Source organism: Pelophylax lessonae, assembly GCF_965119305.1.
Source record: "Pelophylax lessonae genome assembly, chromosome: 1".
Lineage (NCBI taxonomy): Eukaryota > Metazoa > Chordata > Amphibia > Anura > Ranidae > Pelophylax > Pelophylax lessonae.
In genome coordinates, this window is record NC_138768.1 from 665,411,533 (window position 1) to 665,434,816 (window position 23,284).

At 38.4% G+C, this 23,284-nt stretch overlaps 1 protein-coding gene across 2 annotated transcripts in view; it reads right to left on the reverse strand.

The window, feature by feature from the left end:
- Positions 1-5,480: 5,480 nt before the first annotated feature.
- The window catches only part of NR3C2 (nuclear receptor subfamily 3 group C member 2), a 544,471-nt gene continuing 526,667 nt past the window's right edge, over positions 5,481-23,284 (reverse strand). Inside the window, exon 9 of one of the 2 annotated variants that reach the window (XM_082261285.1) lies at positions 5,481-7,090. In XM_082261285.1, coding sequence (XP_082117411.1) covers positions 6,935-7,090 — 156 coding nt within the window. In that variant the 3' untranslated portion in view covers positions 5,481-6,934. The remainder of the gene's footprint in view (positions 7,091-23,284) is intronic. The other variant, XM_082261286.1, reaches the window with a different exon arrangement.

Below are 23,284 nucleotides of genomic sequence, written 5' to 3' on the forward strand. Positions count from 1 at the left end.
TGTGCTTCAAGATATTGAATTTACAGGTAAGTCTAAATTCCAATTATCCATGTTAAAAACACCCTTTGAAGCAGTGAAATTCATGCAAGCTGCGTTTCCTATTATGCATTGCACATCAAAAGTATGAATGGGTATGCTTGTTCTGAATGGCATTTCTATGCTTGTTGCATGGCTGACTGTTTTGTACTGCTGGGAACTGCTTAGACGTGAATGCAGCTTTAAGAATTGTTTTGTCAGTTCTGCTATATGTTGCAATCATACTGTTCCAACTAAATATGTTTAGCTGCTCACACAGAGTGGGCACTGGGCAGCCCATTTGTTTGTTTGTCCTACATTTTTTAAAACAATGCAAGTGAAGAGTCCATCTTGTGGTTAATGTCAGAATTTTGCTAAATTTACATAGTATGCACTTGTGTTGAGAAAATAAATTATATGGATAATTGAGTTGCTAAATTTAGGGTTACTAATAACATAATATATACAGTATCACAGAAGTGAGTACACCCCTCACATTTTTGTAAATATTTTATTATATCTTTTCAAGTGACAACACTTTGCTACAATGTAAAGTAGTGAGTGTACAGCTTTTATAACAGTGTAAATTTGCTGTCTCTAATGTCTAAACTGCTGGCAAAAAAGTGAGTACACCCCTAAGTGAAAATGTATAAATTGGACCCAAAGTGTCGATATTTTGTGTGGCCACCATTTTTTTTTTCCAGAACTGCCTTAACCCTCTTGGGCATGGAGTTCGCCAGAGCTTCACAGGTTGCCACTGGAGTCCACTTCCACTCCTCCATGACGACATCATGGAGCTGGTGGATGTTAGAGACCTTGCGCTCCTCCACCTTCCATTTGAGGATGCTCAATAGGGTTTAGGCTTGGAGATATGCTTGGCCAGTCCATCACTTTTACCCTCAGTTTCTTTAGCAAGGCAGTGGTCATCTTGGAGGTGTGTTTGGGGGCATTATGTTGGAATACTGCCCTGCGGCCCAGTCTCCAAAGGCATTCATGGTTCCCTCAATGAACTGTAGCTCCCCAGTGCTGACAGCACTCATGCAGCCCCAGATCATGACAATCCCACCAACATGCTTGACTGTGAGCAAGACAGATCATGACACTCCCACCAACATGCTTGACTGTGAGCAAGACACATTTGTCTTTGTACTCCTTACCTGGTTGCCGCCACACACACTTGACACCATCTGAACCAAATAAGTTTATCTTGGTCTCATCAGACCACAGGACATGGTTCCAGTAATCCATTAGTCTGCTTGTCTTCAGCAAACTGCAGGCTTTCTTGTGCATTACCTTTAGAAGAGCTTCCTTCTGGGTCGACGGATTTGCAGACCAATTTGTTGCACTGTGTGGCGTATGTTCTGAGCACTGACAGGTTGACCCCCCACCCCTTCAGCCTCTGCAGCAATGCTGGCAGCACTCATGAGTCTATTTCCCAAAGACAATCCCTGCCTTTGATGCGGAGCACGTGCACTCAACTTCTTTGGTCGACCATTGCAAGGCTTGTCCTGAGTGGAACCTGTCCTGGTAAACCACTGTATGGTCTTGGCCATCGTGCTGCAGCTCAGTTTCAGGGTCTTGGCAAACTTCTTATAGCCTAGGCTATCTTTATGTAGAGCAACAATTATTGTTTTCAGATCCTCAGAGAGTTCTTTGCCATGAGTTGCCATTTTGAACTTCCATTGACCAGTATGAGAGAGTGAGAGCGATAACACCAAATTTAACATACCTGCGACATTGTAACACTAACAAGTCACATGACACCAGGGAGGGAAAATAGCTAATTGGGCCCAATTTGCACATTTCCACTTAGGGGTGTACTCACTTTTTGTTGCCAGTGGTTTAGACATTAATGGCTGTGTGTTGAGTTATTTTGAGGGGACAGCAAATTTACACTGTTATACAAGCTGTACACTCCCTAATTTACATTGTAGCAAAGTGTCATGTCTTCAGTATTGTCACATAAAAAGGTATTTTTTACAAAAATGTTAGGGGTGTACACACTTTTGTGAGATACTGTAGAAGGGTACACATAGGCAGCTATTTTAAGAGCTGTTTATATAAACAAAGCCTAGTAACACTTAAGTATATTGTAATAATACTGACATTTGTAATGTAATTCCCTATAAAATCCTGAGTGTGCTTAAGCAGTAAGCATTGTGAGCCCTGTGATATCCAATAGTCCTATTAATTCAACATACAGTATTTATATACTGATAACCAATTTAGCACATAGGCTAGCCACCTTCTGTTAAAAGAGATAATGCCATTGCTTTAAATGATGTAATCTAAATCCTAAAAGTTGGTGTTAGGTGCTTCAGAATATTGTTAGGTTAGCAGCAATTACCAGGAAACAACAGAAAACGAATGCAAGGTTTTTTTTTCTTTTATTAGTAGAAAATGTCAAAATAAAAATGGAGTTTGGCTTTCAACAAAAACAATTCACACAAGTTTTCATTATTTTGTTTTTCTTTTTTTAATGTTGCCCTTAAGTAAAATGATATTGAGACACAAATATGGCATTAAATAGCATCGGTTTATTGACTCCCTATAGTTACCAATGTCTGCTTTAAGCAGGATAGAAAAAACAGACTGTGCTCTCCACTGTGCAGCTTCTATGGATGATGCAGAAAGCTGCCAATACCTGACCTGGATAGAAGGCAGGTACCGAAGCTTCATGACATACCCAACTGCTTTCTGGTCTCATATCCAACCTTTCACTTTAAATGTACGCTGCAGATACTACCATTCTCCATATGAAATCCTATAACATTGAAGATCAATCAATGTTAGTGATGTGAAATATAGTTTAACAGAACTTGTACAATGTGAATCGGAGGTGATGGAAAGATAATCTAGAAACTGTGTTAAAAAACAGTGTGACAAACAGGTTTATATTATCAAATTTTTTGTAAAATCGACTAAAGGTTTAAGAATACTAGACCATACCCTGCTTTGGAAAAAGCTATAAACATGTTGGCAATAAACTTTACCCTATACACTACTTAGTGGTAGATTGCAGAGTATAAACGGCACTGCTCCCCTAAAGGTTCTGGCATACCAAAGTATTCATGCTGGGATCATTACAGTGATGAAATGTCTTATGCCAGTGTCTAAGAATCTTCATATATGCAAAATGATGCATGACCAAAGGAGATGATGAAAATCTACATTACAGCAGTGCTTGATGCCTATGTCTTTGTGTGCAAATAATGAAATTTATTTGGTATGCAGTGCTTTGTACACATGGTTTGCTGGCTTTACAGAAGGATTTACAGAGGGATAACAATATTCCCAAGCAGTATTCTAGATTGTTATACGACTCTCCTCGGGCCCCTTTATTCTTTTCAAGGTAATCAATCTGTCTAGAAATTTAAAAAATTAGATAAATTACTGTGATATCTCTATGCATAAAACCTGTCTTAAGTAAATTCCTCTTACAGCATTGTTCCAGTGTATAGATGGATATTTACAAATGATAAACTATCCCCAGTGGCTGTTTTTGCTCACTCAAATGAACATTTCTAGGTAGTAGCAGGATTTTGCTACTCTAGGCCATGTACACACAACAGTTCTTGGTGTGCTAGGTATGAGCTAATGTAATAGACCTCATATTTCCTATTAGGTAGTGCAAAAAGCAATTATAATGTAACAATTGTAGTGAACCATAACAACTAATAAGAAATCAGCATTTCTGGTCTGATTACAGTAAGCCAAAGTCTTGTTACAAGCATTACAGTAATTTGGATGTCATTACTACTTATTGTGCTGCTTTACCAAATACGCCCAATGCTGTAGTCATCATAGTCATAATGGCTTTATGTCTTGGTATGTTCTGTTTCATGGCTTGTTGCAGATAGCTGAAAATTAGCACTCTATGGCAAAACAATTGCATGGGATGTTACTGTATGGTGGTTATAGTCTGAGCTGAAAACATCTGGCTCATACTTGGCTGTAACTGACCATAAACACTGAGCGTGTTCAGCTTTAAGGATCATTCCTATGATTTTGGGTTGTGTTTTCAGGCTGGAAATTCTCTTTGTGATAGTTATTGAGGGAACATGAGTCTCTTAAAGTACTCGCTGAAGCAGTTACAGGAATTCATTGAAAACCTAATATCATGCTTTCTATCACTGATGTAATCAGACAAAATAGCACTGTTAGGCCCCCCAAATTCCACGTAACAGCCCTTTAAATGCATTACAAATAAACAAAGTCACTCATTAGTTACTCTTTCTGTAGATTAAACTAAGGCTGAACTCTGGGAAACCTAAGAGAGTAAGTACCACATAACAGGCTCCAACAATCAAGGCAAAGCACAAAATTCTCTAAAAATGTTTTGCTTCTTTCAGTTTTCAGGTCTCTAAGTTTCTATCTTTAATCTTACATGTACTCTGGTATCATAGTGCATTGTTTATGAAAGGGAGGGCAAAAGATCGTCAGTAGCATTTTAGAGGATCAAAATGGCAAATAAAATATGGCTGGCGCCTTTAAATGTAGTGAAAATCATAGCAGACTTGCAAGGCCTCAATGTCAGACTGTTAACCTAATTGGTAAGGGTTTTCACTTTGGCTGGTATTTTAGGTATTACCCTAATCACTCTTGCTATTCTTACACATAACAGTGCTACTCCATGGCTATCAAGGTACCACTCTTAAACTTCAGTGGCCAAAGACAAGCCTATAATTTTGCATCTTGTCTTATCTGTAAACACGTTATCAAATATAGTTACAGGATCGAGAAATCTTCCCAACCATTCTGACAGCTCTGGTCAAACCTTGCTTTTCTATGGACATGCTATTAAATTTCTGGTCAGTGCAGAATCACATTATACCATATTTTCCTTATATATCAAACATTCCAGGTTTGTCATTATCACTCTGAACACTTTGACCCATTGCTGATCAAAAGTATCATCTTCTGGAAGAGTTAAAAAAATATTTTTCTGGGCAATTTTAATATTTGGTGCCATTTTGGTCATACTTTTCGGTGAGGTCATACATTTAAAAAATAAAATAAATGTTATCTTCAAATAGATTTTCCCCTGTATAAAATTCATATTTTACTCAAACTTTCACACTGCCAGCTTGAGTTAACACCCGCATAGATCTAGCATGGCAACAGGTACTATCACTACCAATTGAGCCCCAAGTACATAGCTAAAAATAGATTATTGGGGATCTAGGATCTTCTAATACAGAAAGTAAAGTGCATTCTATAAAGATATCTTTTTTGGCATGCCTCTTCACACCTTACCTCCATAACCCTAAAAATTTAAGTGCTCATGTATGGAGAAATTTCCCACGTGAAAAAAATTGTGGAGGGGAGCTTGTGTACAAAAGTGTTTTATGTTGTCCAAAGCAATGGTGTCGAACTGCCATGTTTCCATTGCACATTTTCAAATGTAGGAAAAATCTGGTTGCTATGGGCAACGGGAACACTATATATATATATATATATATATATATATATATATATATATATATATATATATATATATATATGAGACCCACAATGTGGGAGTGATCCTGGATGAAGGCTTTGTCATCAGCATGTTTCTCAGGATTACCTTTCCCACCCTGTTGCTCATTTGGAACATACTTACAATATGTTCACCTTGAAACATAAAATAGTGTAATTCACAAGAAAACAGGAAGGATTCCTAGAAAGTGTGCTCCAGTATTACTTGCAAGCAGTACACAAAAAAAGTAGAACCTTTTTTCTGTTTTACAGAAAAGTAGAAAAGCTTAAATAAACTGAAAAAGGTTTAAGTGAGTCTATTTACAAACAGATATTGCAAAATGGTAAATTAGATATGATGCTAAAAAGGCACAGCTTTCCCTTCCTTAAATACACTGTAAACAGTTCAGAATCCATGCAAAACATGTTCACTTTACAAAAAAAATTACCTTATTTAGACAAAAAAAAGAGTACTTAAATATTCTCCATCAAAATAGAATTCTTTCAAAAATACTTTCCTATACTTTCCATTCATCCTTAGTCATTAAAGATTTTTTCAGTCTAATTTACAAAAATTACCGTACAGTTTTGTTGATTCAGGTCCTTCACAATTTATACATATACAGCAATATACAATACAGCATAGACTGCGTAAAATTATTTGTAAAGCCAGCACAATATATCTAATATAAAATTGAGATGGGGCATTTGTTTTAACATCTTATCACATTTCATTTTAATGAAATAAATGCCTGCTTTACACGTCAGGGGTTCATGTGAAACTTGCTGCATGCTTACATGGCAAAGGGAGTGAGGACTATGCCTCAAATGGCACAGCACTGGCGCCAAATGCCATCTCTGCAGAAAACAAAGCAAAAAATATTAGAGGACATTGCCTTCATCTTGCAGTATGACTGATAACATGGGACAACAAATGCCACAAACGGTAAGTGATTATCCAACATCAAAGGTTCCTTGTTATTTTATACAACAGCTTTTTATTGTTTTCTCATCATCTTTCTCTTTGTTTTGTACAAGAACAGAATATGTAATGCCCCATATTGATCGTACACGTTGTGTGCAAACCGAGGGTAACCATTTAAATGTCTTCTTGTGTCCATGAACCCAAATGAATCAAAGCAAGAAACTCCATGGCATTTTGTTTCTAATTTCAATGTTAAAATATCAAAATGAATCAGTCACTGACTAGATATGGCTTTTTATCCATAGGAATAGGAGTAATTATCAATTGTTTGGGGGATGATGCTGGCTGCATTTTCAATGATTCCAGGCATGTTTTCTTCAGTCCCCAAACAATGCAATTTGTTTATATTATTCAGCTTAAAAGAGTTCATCTTCCTTGTCTTTAAAATAATAAAAAAAGTAGTTTCTTATATCCAGCTTGTGATGGAACATCGGAGGAAACTTAAGGCAAAGTTTTCCTTCATGACTCTTCCAGTTACTTTCTATGAAAGTACAAAGGCTTGGCATTCCCCGCCTCTACCTTTGGTAGCTGATCACTGATTATTTCCACAAGCATAGCAGGAAACTCCACTTTCAGTGCCTGAGATTCCCTAAAGGTATAGAAGCAAAACTCCAACAAGTCTCCAACCACCTGCAAAACAAAGAGAATTTTAAATTATGAAATGGGTCAGAATTAACAATTTGGTGCCATCTGGGTATCTGTCATTTACAATGTTTGTATGTATCAAGTAATACATATGAATGTGCATATATTTCATCTAATGCTACCCCCCCCCCCACCTAACCCCGAGATTTGGAGGGCAGCAGACTGACTAGATCAGCTCAAGATTCTTTAGACTGAGATAGAGCTGCATGAATAATCGTAAAAAATTGCCATCTCGATTCAACCCTACTTATGATCTTAATCCTACATTTACACCATTCATGTTACAAGTGCAGAGCAGTTCTCTGCTCACAGGTGTCACAAAAAAAAAAAAAAACAGCTTGCAAAACACATTGCTCAGCACTGAGGGATAAAAATAAACATTGTATCATTTGGTTCTTTTAGGGATGAACTTCGGTCTGCAAATTAGATCAGTTTAACCACTTAAAGACTAAACCTTTTTCTGACACGTTGCTTACAAGTTAAAATCAGTATTTTTTTGCTAGAAAATTACTTAGAACCCCCAAACATTATACATATTTTTTAGCAGAGACCCTAGATAATAAAATGGCGGTCACTGCAATATTTTATGTCACACTGTATTCGTGCAGCGGTCTTTCAAACACAATTTTTTGGGAAAAAAAAACACTTCAATGAATTAAAAAAGAAAACTAAACAGTAAAGTTAGCCCAATTTTTTTGTATAATGTGAAAGATGTTACGCCGAGAATCGTGATCTTTATTCTAAGCAAAAAACTTGTGATTCCCATTGTATTCAGAATTGTGCAGCTGAAGACTGAGAGATTACAAGGTGTTCCTTAACCAATTTTTTTATATATGTGTTCTCGTCTTTGGAAATTGCAAAGGGACTGCTCTCTCAAGTAAATATGCCTTCAACACCTCTACTGAAATCCTTACATAGGGCATTTGTAAAGGACAAATAAAATACAGTATGCCATTAATAATGTTTCAAGCATTGATGGAAGAGCTTCCCCACTCCATGGCAAGCTTGGAATAAGAACAAGTGACCTGTTGGCTTACTATGGACAGTGAGCCCAGTAACCCTGCATACAAACCCGATGAACATAGGTTCTCAAGAACTCCAAGCAACCAGACAAAATACAGGTATGTGATCTCTTATCTACCAAAGAGATTGTAATTCTGGTAACACAGCTTTGTGATACCAAAGAGATTGTAATTCTGGTAACACAGCCTTGTGATCCTGATTCTCCTACCAGGGAGTATAGCCAGGTTTAAAAACAGAAAATAAAAAACAGAAAAACAGAATAATACAAATGAGGTAAATATGTGTTCACTTTGAATAGCTAATCATATACAAGAGAAAAGAGAAAAAAATGATTTATTTTTGGAACGTGATTGGTTTGTTAAAGTGAGCATGGCTTCTATTTCTTCAATAAATCAACCCCAGTGTATATTCACATACTATAAAAGCATTGACAGAATTTACACTGAACAGTCAAACATGTCCTAAATACACTATTAATACATAAAAGTATAAAGAATGTTTATGCTACACACACATACACAAGCAAAATACCTTCACATAATGTGATTGTTATTCTACTCCTATGTAACACTAAGCTCCTGCTGACTTGCAGGGTTCCTCTAGCTGTTCTAGTTCATTCACCTAATGCTTTGTCATATAGCCTTCAAGCTTCAAGATATTTTCTGTCACCAGTGTGCCTCAAGCTTTGCCACAAGTGAACACCATATTAACAGTTCCCAAAGGAAGAGACATTTTAACAAAGCTGCTGTAAACATAAAACTGATATTATGTGGTCTGTTCTCAACTATTTGTGATTTATGGGTACATGTGTTAGTTTTAGAAAGTGACCAGGTTTTTCCTTAAAGTAAACTATATTGTTTTACCACCTGGAAGTTCCCCATTTTTTCACTTCTTACTTTATGAGGCTGTGGCCGGGAACAAGTATGCAGGCTAGAAGATCCAATTTAACTAGCTATATCCTAGTTCCATTTATTTTCTAAATCCCAATAAACAAACAGGGAGGGTTATGAGAAGTATAGAATTACACTAATATATACTATTTAATGAGGAAATATAGCTTTCAGAGGCTAAAAAGGTGATACCTTTCAGTCTGTCCAAAAAAAATTAATAAACCAATAGAAACTCATTATACTGATATGCTGACAAGACTAGGCCCTTTTTAAAAACCCAAATCCTTCAAGGAAAGGACACTTTAAAAAAAAAAAACATAAAAATTTGTGACAGTATACATTATAAATAAATTGCCCAATCAGCAGCTAACGTTTAGACAATTAGATACATTACCTAGGGTTTAAGAAACACATCAGCTAACGTTTGTTTTACACTGAACATGTTTAATGCATATAGTTACCATACACACATTTCTGACTCTTCTCCTATAAAAAATACTTTGATGAAAGATAGGATATTCTCTCACTCTACACAAGCTCTTGCTTTGCTAAACACACAGTTCTGAACTATACAGGTAGTCTTAGCCATACAATACAATACTATTATTGTCCTATAGGTGTCATTAAAGGGACAGAAACACAATTCAATGTAAGCACACACAGGCTATTTTCCTGAGCATGTCTTTTCTTTCAAAGAGGAACCTGAGGAAATGCTTTAAAAACGTATTTCTTTTTTCATTAAATTCCATCTCTGGGAGAAACATGGAGACTGTCACGTCTGAATTCTCCTTTAGAAACCACTAGTTGCATGTCTGTCACGCTGATCCTCTTACTTTAGTATTTGAGTCACTGACCTGCATACCCAACCTTCTAACTTGTCTCTGATTTTTTGGATTTGCATACTCGTTGTGGGTCATTGACTTAAACAATACTGAAGTTGGTGGTTCAGCCATGTAACCAGCAATTTTCAAAACACATAATCATGGCAGGTTCCATATAAAGCTCATTAAAGATTTTACTTTAAGGTTAACCTGTGCTTTGCCCATGCAAGGGGGGTTACTTAACTGTTTTCCCCCTCAATGGCACATGCTTTACTATCCCTTTTCTCCCCTGCTGCTCTATTTGGCTGTCAAAAGTGAACAGAAATACCTAGTATTTCTAGTTATAGAGCATGTGACAGGGCAGATGCTTGGTGATTTGCCACTCAGGCACGCAGTTTGGTCACATGAGAGCGAGGAAAAAGGCTTTAGCCCTGTGTAAGCTCCAAATCAGACCTTACACAGTACTTCCTCTATTTGTACAACATGTTCAATGCATAGACTCACTTTAAAGAGATTCTCAAGGAAAGAATGGGAAGAAAACGTGATACTTACCTGCTGTAACGGTTTGGCACAGAGCAGTCCCAATTCTCTTATTTTTGGGTCCACCGCCAGCAGTCCTGGCTCTTTCCTTCTGCTGAGTGCCCCCAATAAGAAGCCTCTTACTATGGAGGCACTTGAACAGGCTCACTCTCAAGCTGTTTTCTGTGTGTCCATTCACATGGAGCATGCCTCAGCCCCGCCCCCACTCTCCCATGATTGGCCCACTGGCTGAAATTGATAACAGCAGTAGCCAATGGCTCCCACTGCTGTGTGAGACAATGAGGAGAGAGTGACCCGGGACAGCTGCTGCTCCCATGCACATTGCTAGATCGAGATGGAGCTCAGGTAAGTATAATGGGGGAGGGGGGGGGCTGGGGGAGCTGCACCCAGAAGGATAACCTTAAGCCTTTAAAACCACTTTAGGGGAACATACACAATCATGTGGTCACAGGTAGGAATTTTTCTATATTTATATAGTATATATATATAGCATAGCATATATGTATATACAGTGGGTACGGAAAGTATTCAGACCCCCTTACATTTTTCACTCTTTGTTATATTGCAGCCATTTGCTAAAATCATTTAGGTTCATTCTTCTTCCTCATGAATGTACACATAGCACCCCATACTGACAGAAAAACACAGAATTGTTGACATTGTTGCAGATTTATTAAAAAAGAAAAACTGAAATATCACATGGTCCTAAGTATTCAGACCCTTTGCTCAGTATTTAGTAGAAGCCCCCTTTTGATCTAATACAGCCAGGAGTCTTTTTGGGAAAGATGCAACAAGTCTTTCACACCTGGATTTGGGGATCCTCTGCCATTCCTCCTTGCAGATCCTCTCCAGTTCTGTCAGGTTGGATGGTAAACGTTGGTGGACAGCCATTTTTAGGTCTCTCCAGAGATGCTCAATTGGGTTTAAGTCAGGGCTCTGGCTGGGCCATTCAAGAACAGTCACGGAGTTGTTGTGAAGCCACTCCTTCGTTATTTTAGCTGTGTGCTTAGGGTCATTGTCTTGTTGGAAGGTAAACCTTCGGCCCAGTCTGAGGTCCAGAGCACTCTGGAGAAGGTTTTTGTCCAGGATATCACTGTACTTGGCCGCATTCATCTTTCCCTCGATTGCAACCAGTTGTCCTGTCCCTGCAGCTGAAAAACACCCCCACAGCATGATGCTGCCACCACCATGCTTCACTGTTGGGACTGCATTGGACAGGTGATGAGCAGTGCCTGGTTTTCTCCACACATACCGCTTAGAATTAAGGCCAAAAAGTTCTATTTTGGTCTCATCAGACCCGAGAATCTTATTTCTCACCATCTTGGAGTCCTTCAGGTGTTTTTTAGCAAACTCCATGCAGGCTTTCATGTGTCTTACACTGAGGAGAGGCTTCCGTCGGGCCACTCTGCCATAAAGCCCCGACTGGTGGAGGACTGCAGTGATGGTTGACTTTCTACAACTTTCTCCCATCTCCTGACTGCATCTCTGGAGCTCAGCCACAGTGATCTTTGGGTTCTTCTTTACCTCTCTCACCAAGGCTCTTCTCCCCCGATAGCTCAGTTTGGCCGGATGGCCAGCTCTAGGAAGGGTTCTGGTCGTCCCAAACGTCTTCCATTTGAGGATTATGGAGGCCACTGTGCTCTTAGGAACCTTAAGTGCAGCAGAAATCTTTCTGTAACCTTGGCCAGATCTGTGCCTTGCCACAATTCTGTCTCTGAGCTCTTCAGGCAGTTCCTTTGACCTCATGATTCTCATTTGCTCTGACATGCATTGTGATCTGGAAGGTCTTATATAGACAGGTGTGTGGCTTTCCTTATCAAGTCCAATCAGTATAATCAAACACAGCTGGACTCAAATGAAGGTGTAGAACCATCTCAAGGATGATCAGAAGAAATGGAAAGCACCTGAGTTAAATATATGAGTGTCACAGCAAAGGGTCTGAATACTTAGGACCATGTGATATTTCAGTTTTTCTTTTTTAATAAATCTGCAACAATGTCAACAATTCTGTGTTTTTCTGTCAGTATGGGGTGCTATGTGTACATTCATGAGGAAGAATGAACTTAAATGATTTTAGCAAATGGCTGCAATATAACAAAGAGTGAAACATTTAAGGGGGTCTGAATACTTTCCGTACCCACTGTATATATGCTATTGCAATGACTATGGACTACATGATGATCTCCATAGTGGAAACATGTCGGGAGTTGGTGTTCATGTATATGGTTTCCTATATGGGTTCCAAAGTATTATTTAATATTTGGTTTCTCTGGGCAACTCCTATGCATCATTGAGCTTCATCAATGCTTCACAATAAAAACATAATTCCTAGTGTAATGTACCTTATTGTCATAGTGTGCATTTAAATATTATTCGCCTAGCATCTATGGCTTCATTTGTATGCTATTCTGGATTCCATATTTAAACAAAGTGATTAGAGGTCTTCCAGTGTCCAGCCTAGGTGTATTTTGGCTACCTTGAATTACTTGTTACCAAATAATTTTTATAATTATATGAGTGAAGTGACAGAATGAGAAAACCCCATTAGATAAGGACCTAATGTAATTACATGCTTTACCAGAGAATAGATCAGATTGCTCCCAGACATGACACGTTTATCAGATACTTTTGTCACTTCAGTAGGGTGGCCACTTTTTGCAGACACAAATGCTGTAGTAACCAGCTAGGTGGCTATGATACATTCATCTGAGCCTCTTCACAGGTTGACCTGTGTGAGACAGGGTGTGTCACATGTAGATACCATAGAGACAGAGCACAGGTGTTGAAGATACTTATGACACCTACAAGATAAGGTACCTACCGCAGATACCCTAGTGTCACAGGAAAGGATAAGAAATGGCCAAATAGAAAAGAGAAGAAATGGCAAAAAAAGTCACTCAATGGCAGAAAGCAAATTTTGCAGCCTCCAAAGACCACTTACAGAGACACAGACATGCTAAAAGCAGAGAGCAGGGTTAAAGGTTATGGCTGCTAGACTACCAGGAGACAAAAGGGGTGTAACAAGCGCACAGGAGGAGAGTGGAAAAATTGAAATACATTAGAGATAAAAATGAAAGGTGAAAAAAGTTCTTCTCAGATAAGTTGTACAATCATGTACCTATTACCTACAATGGTCTGGTTTCTGGAGAAACTAGCTAGCACTGCTTTCTTTTCTTTCAGCAACATCCTGGGAAACTGCAGCTCATAAATAACCAGCTCCTTAAAAGTAACAACTGCCCAGGTCCCAACACTGTTTGAAAGCTGCAAAATTGGGGCACTCCAGGGGTGTGGGACATTAGTAAGAATTTAGGACAAAGGGTAGTGTCAGCTTGAAATTTACATGTGCATGTTCCTCCTTTAGGAAATATGGGAAACCAGATGTGCTGTCTATCTTTTAATGATACAGGATGAAATCACACAGACTCATTTTGAAGAAAATGGTGTTTCTCACAGTCGCTAATAGTCATTATTATGCAAGTTACAAAATGAAAGATTAGACAACACATATTTTTCCCATTTTTTAAAGGTTCTTTGCACTATTTATCTCAATTTTCTAATTGTACTTAAAAGGCTGATGATTTACTGGATTAAAAAAGAGTAATAATAACAATTATTTGCACGTCAGCAGTAAAAGAGATGCAAGAGTCATAGCACTTTTGTAAAATGAAATAATAACATTGGGCTGCCTTTCACTCTTGCAATGATTTCCTGTATTGTTAGCTGATAAAGGTATCACTTTACAACACTTTTGTCATTCTTACAAAAATTCTTCATTCTCTCAAAGAGTATCTGGAAACCATGCACAGGAAAAGCACTACCCTCCTCACCACATCAGTCACTTATAACTAATTATTATCTCATCACAAATCTATGTCTCTCACGAACAGGAAATGTGAGTCACCCCCGCTTGATGTAAACACACAATATGCCAGGCAAGTTTTTTTTTTTCCTTTATTGATTTGTTTGAAATATTACTTATTATTTTGATATCTTCTCCTTGTATTTTTATGACAACAGTACAAAAGGTGCCTTTTCACAAAACTCAGCCAAGGGTGAAGGCAGTAATTTCTTTAAGTCTAGCTTCAATTCAGTCTGTTTCCTAACTGTTCGACAGGATTTCAGAAATAAGTGAAAAATACTGCATTTTCGCAAGGTCATTTGGCAGCAGACATTTTGTCATATTTCCACATTACTTCTCAAGCAGGCCTAACAGTCTGGCTTATAGGCGATAGTTGGTGATTGTATGTTGCATTTGGTGGCTGGAACCATCATTATGCTAAATAATAAACAATTTGCAAAGGTTAATGGAATATCCATATATTGCAATTACATAGAATGCAATTTTTTTTTTTTAATAAAGTAGTATTTTTCAACTGAAATGTTTTTACCTATTTATAGAGCAACTGTGGTCTAAAACTAAACATAAATACGTAATGCAACATCTGATTAGGAGATCGCTGTTCATTTTAACAAGTTTGCTCTCTTAGGCCTCTTTCACACGGGCGTTCCGTATGTCCGTAAATCACCCCATCCGTTTGCGGATGACACAAGTGTCATCCGTGTCCGTGCAAAAAAAAAAAAAGTGAGCGGCCGTGTGAAAGAGGCCTAACATGTAAAATGTACCTTAGGTAGGTACATTGGCCAGTGATGTTGCTACAGCTCTGTTAGACAAATATCTCCATTGCCACACTTGCGTCAGCTGTGTTCACTAGAACTACAGCACATCATGATACCAACATCTTGGGATAGGCTTTCATTGCAGTCAATGCTGCCCCTTGTTCTTCAACAGTAGATCATGCCTAGCCACACCTTTCTACAAGATTACTGAAAGGAATAATGGAAGACATAGTACAGGAAGCAGACTACCAGAGAACTAGTAATTGCCCCAGTGCTGCCTAAGCCTGCTCAGCATCAGTTTCATAAATGGGGAACAAGCGCATGCAAGGCTGATAACACATTTTTAAACAAATTTTTAGATCTATACTGCGGTAGAAAAATACATTTTCAGGTAAACTTTTAGCAAAAAATGGCTTTTTATGAAATTTCCAGCCATTTACAAAAACAGCAGACTTGTGCTGCCTTTAGTTGTGCTTTAAATTGCCAATTAGGATTGACAAACAAAATCTTACAACCTCTCTGGTCAATCAATTAAAAGTGATCATAAAACACACATATGGATGTGGGCACCCTAAGTGCTCATGCATATAGTCACAAGGGGGCTGTAAAGCTTGTGGGAGCACACAAAACCTGTGTAAAAATCAGCCACTGCGGCAGATGTACTTGTAGATTGAATGAACTGCGGGTGCACTGCTTAGCATAACTGTATTTCATTCACTCTGCAATGACAGCCCGTGCAGAAGTATGGGCAATAGAACTGTAGGCTATGTCGGCAGGAGCCTGACATCGCCCCAACCATTTGCTGATCGCGGGTCTAATACTTTCCAGGCTCCAGTTTTAAAAAATAATAAATGCATATTTTTTTCCTGCAAAAAGATGTGCATTTATTTTTATTTTTTGTAAAGGTGAACTTAGCCTTTAAAACAAGTTCTGCATATATGCCCCCTTTGTGGCTATGTGCATGAGCTTGGGATGCTGACCATAAGATCTAGCAAAACCAGACCTTTATTTAAACTGTGCAAGCATCATCCAAGTGCATATAACTGAATGGTAGAAATAGGGGCTAATTTACTAATACGACTGTGGAGTTTGCAAGTGCAGTTGCACTAATCTTCCCCAGAGCTTAGTGAATGAGTTGAAGCTCAGCTTATTTCCATCATCCAATCATGTACAAGCAAAAATGCAAGATCTTTGTTTGGCTGAACAGAATCATTGGGCGATCCAAGAATTGGATTTACATGTTTCACCTATTGAGGATGTGGGATTGAAGAGGTCTGGCGTGAAACTGGGCAAAGGGACCCGCCTTGAAAGAGGCCACCATGAAGCCCTGAATCCTCATGCAGAAGCAAAATGAGGGATGGTGTTGTGACCTGAGGGTCTGAGAGGTGCACCTTAGGGAGGCAATCTTCTCCTGAGAACTATTCTGGCTTGGCCCGTGTCCAAGATTATACCCAGGTACTCCAGACGGAGTGAGGGCTGACAGACTTTGGGAAGTTGATAATCCAGCCAAAGGTTGGTAGGAACTGGATAGTCCTTTATACATTGGCAGGCAAGGTCCTGGCCGAGGATTTATTCAGCAAGAGGTTGTTTAGATAACCTGTGACATGAATTCCCTGGGTTTAAAGAACCACCAAAAACACGGCAAGAAGTTTTGTGAACACACTGGTTGCAGGGGAGGACCTGAATGGCAGTGCTACAAACTGGAAATGCTAGTCTCCAACAGCAAAATGCAGAAAGCATTGGTGTGATGGGAAAATGAGAACATGGATCTTGTATATTTACCGATGCAAGAAATTTCCTCCGTCTGAGGGAAGCAATGTCAGATCTTTTAAATTCCATATGAAACTTTGGCACACTTAAAAACTTGTTTAGGGATTTAATGTCCAGTATTGGGCATCCCCCCCCCCCTTTGGTTCTGGGAATGTAAATATGTTTGAAAAGAGGGAAGGAACTGGTACAACCACTACTTGTGGCTGTTAAGTTGATTAAAGGTGGTCAATTCAATTTGTGCTCCTTTGGTATTAAGCTGGTAGGTTGGAAGGTAAAAAGCTAGGGAGGGTTTTTGAACAAATCTCAAAACACTTATTTTATTCACAATTGAAAAAAGAAAACATATACATTTTTTAATGATGAGAAAATTTAACATTTTAAGAAAAAATTAAGGTAATTTTGAAATTGATGGTACTAACAAGGAAGAGCTGGAAGAATGTTTTTCAACTAACCCAACCACGACACTACCTGCTTGGAGTTTGCATGTTCTCCCTGTGCCTGCGTGGGTCTCCTCCAGGTACTCTGATTTCTTCCTACACTTCAAAGATATGCTGGTAGGTTAATTGGCTCCTGTCTAAATTGGCCCTAGTATATGTATGTAAGAATGTTAGATAGGGACCTTAGATTGTAAGCTCCTTGAGGGTAGGGGCTGACGTGAATGTCCAATGTATATGTAAAGCGCTGCCTAAATTGACGGCGCTATATAAGTACCTGAAATAAATAAATGAATATAATTAGGGTAATTGGCAGCAGTTCAGTAACATGACTGGTTATGAAAAGAGAACCTTAAAAAGATTCAGAGCATTTTAGAAGTAAAGATGGGCAGAGGTCCACCTATCTGTGAAAATCTGCATCTAAAAATTGTTAAACAATTTCAGAATAATTTTCCTCAACATAAAATTGCAAATACTTTAAATATATTATCATCTACAGTACATAACATCATCGAAACATAATATTGGATGCCTGTGATCTTTGGGCCCCCAGCACTGTATTAAAAACAGGCATGATTCTGTTGTAGACATCACTACACCCTAAAAATTACTATCTGAAGTTTGCCGTCCCATCCAAAATGCAAGTTAAAGCTCTATCGTACAAAAAAGAAGCCATATCTAAACATGATCCAGAAATTTTGCCGTCTTCTCTGGGCCAAAGCCTATTCTAAATGGTCTGTTGCAAAGTGGAAAACTGTTCCATGGTTAGATGAATCGAAATTGGACATTCTTTTTGGCAACTATAGACACCAAGATCTCCAGACTAAAAGGGAGAGGGACCTTATGGCTTGTTATTAGTGCTCAGTTCAAAAGCTTGCATCTCATGGTATGGGGGTGCATTAGTGTGTATGGAATGGGCAGCATGCACATCTGGAAAGGCACCATCAATTTAGAGCAGCATATGCTCCCATACAGATGACGTCTTTTTCAGGGAAGGCCTTGCATAGTTCAGCAGAACAATGCTAAACCGCATAATGCCTCTATGAAAACATGGCTTCATAAAATAAAACAAACAAAGCCCAGGAATATTGAGCAGTTAGAATTCCATATTAGGCAAGAACGGGGCAACATTCCTTGCCCAAAACTCCAGCAACTGGTTTCCTCAATTCCCAGAGGTTTGTAGAGTGTTTTGGTAAAAAAAGAGGGTATGCTTCACTGTGGTAAACATGGCCCTCTCCCAAGTTTTTTGAGACATGTTGCTTCCATCAATTTCAAAATGACCTTTTCTTTTCTTAAAATGGTACATTTTCTCAGTTTAAACATTTGATGTTTTACATTTTCTATTGTGAATAAAATGTGGGTTTATGAGATTTGCAAATCATTGCATTCTGTTTATATGTAGACTTTACACAGCGCCATCATTTTTTTGGAATTGGGGTTGTATTATAAGGCATAATATTGCATAAATCTAAAATGTGTTTGACAGTAATTGTGCAATTAAAACATGAAAAACAAATCATGCAAGAAAATCAGATTGCAATTTATATCAACTAAACAAGTGTCTGTGGGTTTAGCAATAATATTGTGTTCATTCCTCCATCTCTGATATTGTCTGTTCTGTGGTTTCCTCTTCAATATTTTGCCTATTTTAAGATAGTATCTGTGGTTATGCCTCTTTTAAGCATGTATGAATTCTGAGCACAATAATAAAATTACCCAGCTACAAGGACCCCAGTGCATTATTTGAAAAATAATTCCACCCTGTAAGATACTGCTCTTCCAACAAGCTCATGTGCTGTTTAGAACACGTGAAAAGAGTACTTCATGACCTGTGTGTCACTGTGTTATAAGACAGAAAGCCAGGAAATGACAAAGTGATGCCCTGAGCACCACAGAAATCGTTTCACAGCACTAGACAATTAAATGATGTGAATAGGTAGAATAATATTGTGCATCTCTGTGCAGCCGTTGCCATGTTGTATAGAGGATCCCAAGGACATTAATATCTAGCTGGCCATTGTTTTTCACAAGACATCTGCCAATGTTAACATGTTTGTCAAATTGTAAATTTCTGCTTTTTGAAAAAGTTTTAGTGCTCTCTGTACACTTTTGATTTTCTTCTGGCTACAGCTACGTCCTTTTAGCAGAGATCCAGCTTACAGTTTCCTTTCAGCGTACTGGCTTGTAACATGGCAAAAACAAGCAAGCTTTTCCTATGCCATTGAGCAATGTCTACAGTACAGTAATTTATCGTAACCAACAAAAATGTATATTAGGCCGATCAGATTTGAGTAAATGGTAGCCATGGTTAGGTCACTACGCATATTATCACTGCATAAAAATGTTAATTTTAGTTGGGTTTGCCTTGCTCAGTTATGCCTGGTACACACTAGAAGTTCTTTTTCATTCAACCAAGTGGGTTCTATGTGAAGTTAGTGCAGCGACCTCTCCCGCTGAGCTGTTGTGTCCTGACAGGGGGAAGGTCCCCTCGTCAGAACACTCCAATCAGCACTCTCTGCCACAGGCTGAGAGTGCTGATCAGGAGTCGGTCGGCTGCTGGTTTTCCAGCATGCTCGTCAGACCGACATACACACAGGCTGAATGTTGGCCATTTTTTTTTTTTTTTAACTGGCCAATGTCTCCGGAAATTCAGCCTGTGTGTATAGGGCTTTAGTAAGAGAAATAGAAGGACAAGGATTAATTATGGAAGCCCTTGATAAGCACAGTCAATAATTTTAAGTAATTGTTTTGTAGCTGTATAATGGAGCTGATAGAGGGGAGATAGTAAATATCTGCAGGTTATCCTAATATTTTTAAAGTGTGATTCTTATCGTTATCACTTGTGTGAAAAATCTTGTTAGCACTTATAGGGGGATTATTATGAAAACTACTTTTACATCTAGTGCGTTAATTGTTATTTCAATATTTTGACAATTTTTAAAAACACTCAAAACCGATACTCTGCCACAGTTGTAAAAAAGTATAATAGGTATTTCTACAGATGTGTAGAAGAGTGAAGAGAATGAACAGTCTGTAAATAAAAGGGCATGAAACTTAAAGAACTTTTAACTTGTATGTGCACACTTTGCAAGAGAATAACAATATTCACTGCATATTGAACAGATCTTATCATAGACATCTGCACCTCATAGACTCTCTCATTTACACTGTATCATATTTTCCATCTGAAGGCAATGCAAATTGCTACTTTTTAGAAACCACATTAACCAATCAGGTTGATTTTATTGAAACACACTGGCATGCCTTTACTTCTCCAAATAAAGTTGGCTCTCATATGACCTTGTTGTCAATTTAATCATTTTCGCTCTACCTATCTAAATAATGTCTTTTGATAACTTTGGTCTTGTGTAATTAAAATCCTCCTTAGAAATCACTTGGCAGTAAAGGATAGGTACAATTACAGTCCAGGAACATGCACCTTAAAAAAAGTTAGCATTAGTAGCTGCCATATTTCTATCTTGATGAGTTATGTTTTTGGCCCTTTGTGAATTTAACACTCTTTTAAGTATGTCTGAGCTTATTGTATTAAGACAGAGCATAGTGCAGTAACACATACAGTCATTTACTGATCTGGTTAGAATCTGTTTGTTTGGTGTTACTGCAGTGAGCTTGTGCTTTGTACATACAGGCTAAAGCACATACTCACCTTTTTTTTTACCTCCCTGCTGCTCTGTTCAGCTATGGGGAATAAGGAAAGGAAGTCCTGAGTAAGGTCCAAGTCACTCCAGTTTCTACTTACACATGGTTGAAGACTATCCCCGCCATGTGACAGCACTAGGCCAATCAACTAGCTCTAGCACTGTTATATGATGTGAGTCACATGCTCCTTTATTTTTGCTTCCACTGGTTGAAAGGAGTGTCAGGGAGTAAAGGTAAGATGTGTACAGTTGTGGTCATAAGTTTACAAACCTTGGCAGAATTTATGATTTCTTGGCCATTTTTCAGAGAATATGAATGAAAACCTTTCTTTCACTCATGGTTAGTGTTTGGCTGAAGCCATTTATTAGCAATCAACTGTGTTTACTCATTTTAAATCATGACAACTAAAACTACCCAAATGACCCGGATCAAAAGTTTACATACCCCAGTTCTTAATACCGTGTATTGGCCCCTTTAACATAAATGACAGCTTGAAGCCTTTTGTGGTATTTGTGGATGAGGCTCTTTATCTTCCCAGATGGTAACGCTGCCCATTCTTCCTGGCAAAAAACCTCCAGTTCCTTTAAATTCTTGGGCTGTCTTGTATCAACTACACATTTGTAGTAGCTCAATGATATTGAGGTCAGGAGGCTGAGATGGCCACTCCAGAACCTTCACTTTATTCTGCTGTAACCAATAACAGGTCGACTTGGCCTTGTATTTAGGATCATTGTCATGTTGGAATATCCAAGTACGTCCCATGCGCAGCTTCTGGGCTGATGAATGCAAATTTTCCTCCAGTATTTTTTGATAACATACTGCATTCATCTTGCCATCAATTCTGACCAAATTTCCTGTGCCTTTGTAGCTCACACATCCCCAAAACATCAGCGATCCACCTTCGTGTTTCACAGTAGGAATGCTGTACTTTTCATCATAGGCCTTGTTGACTCCTATACAAATGCAGCGTTTATGGTTGTTACCAAAAAAGCAAAATTTTGGTCTCATCACTCCAAATGACTTTGTGCCAGAAGGTTTGAGACTGACTTGTCTGTGTGCTGTTTGGCGTATTGTAAGCGGGATACTTTGTGGGATTTGCGTAGTAATGGCTTTATTCTGGCGACTCAACCATGCAGCCCATCTTTCTTCAACTGCTTCCTTATTGTGCATCTTGAAACAGCCACACCACATGATTTCAGAGAGTCCTGTATTTCACCTAAAGTTATTTGTGGGTTTTTCTTTGCATCCCGAACAATTTTCCTGGCAGTTGTGGCTGAAATTTTAGTTGGTCTACCTGACCATGGTTTGGTTTCCGCAGAACCCCTCATTTTCCACTTCTTGATTAGAGTTTGAACACTGCTGATTGGCATTCTCAATTCCTTGGATATGTTTTTTACATCCCTTTCCTGTTTTATACAGTTCAAACTACTTTTTCCCTTAGATCCTTTGACAATTCTTTTGCTTTTCCCATGACTCAGAATCCAGAAACGTCAGTGCAGCACTGGATGAAAGATGCAAGGGTCTGTCGGGAGTCCAGAAACTCATTGACCTTTTATACACACACACTAATTCCAAGGAAACAGATCACAGGTGAGGATGATTACCTTTAATAGCCTTTGTGCCAATGTGTGTGCATGTTATCAGCTTTTGTGCCAACTTGTGTGCATGTTATCAGGCCAAAATCACCAGGGTATGTAAACTTTTGATCAGGGTCGTTAGGGTAGTTTCTGTTGTCATTATGATTTAAAAAGAGTAAACACAGTTGATTGATAAAAAATGGCTTCAGCCAAACACTGACCATGAGTAAAAGAAAAGTTTTTGTGTTATCATTCATATTCTCTGAAAAAAGAAATCATAAATTCTGCCAGGGTATGTAAACTTATGAGCACCACTGTATGTGCTACTGGGACATTACGGAAAATCCCTGCAAATGAAAATCACAGGTTTGCCTAATGGATCACCCTAATTATTTTGAAGTCTGCTAATCCTTTTTTTTTTGTACTGCAAGTACCACTCCTAATGACTAGAAACACTTATTATTCCCCAGTGAAGCCCTACATTGCCTAATTCACACCAATGACCAAATAAATATCTGGCTAAGCATTGTTACTACATACACATAGCATATTTCTCCTACACAAACACACAGTATCTACAGTTTGGCCAATGTTTCTATAATCTGTCGGTCAGATTATGCTGGTTGCTAAATATCAGGACTCCAACATAATCATTCTCTATCACTTTTAGCATTGCCATGCCTTGTGATGCCTTTGTGTCTGATTTTGCCAGTGTTATACTAAGCCAGTCAAGGAGGCTAGGATGGCAAAATTTATAAAGCTGGCTCTGGTCACACATGCAATATTGTTTGGTAGACTTCTCATCTGACAGCGGGCATTGAAAGAAAAGCTATTGAACGATACTAGC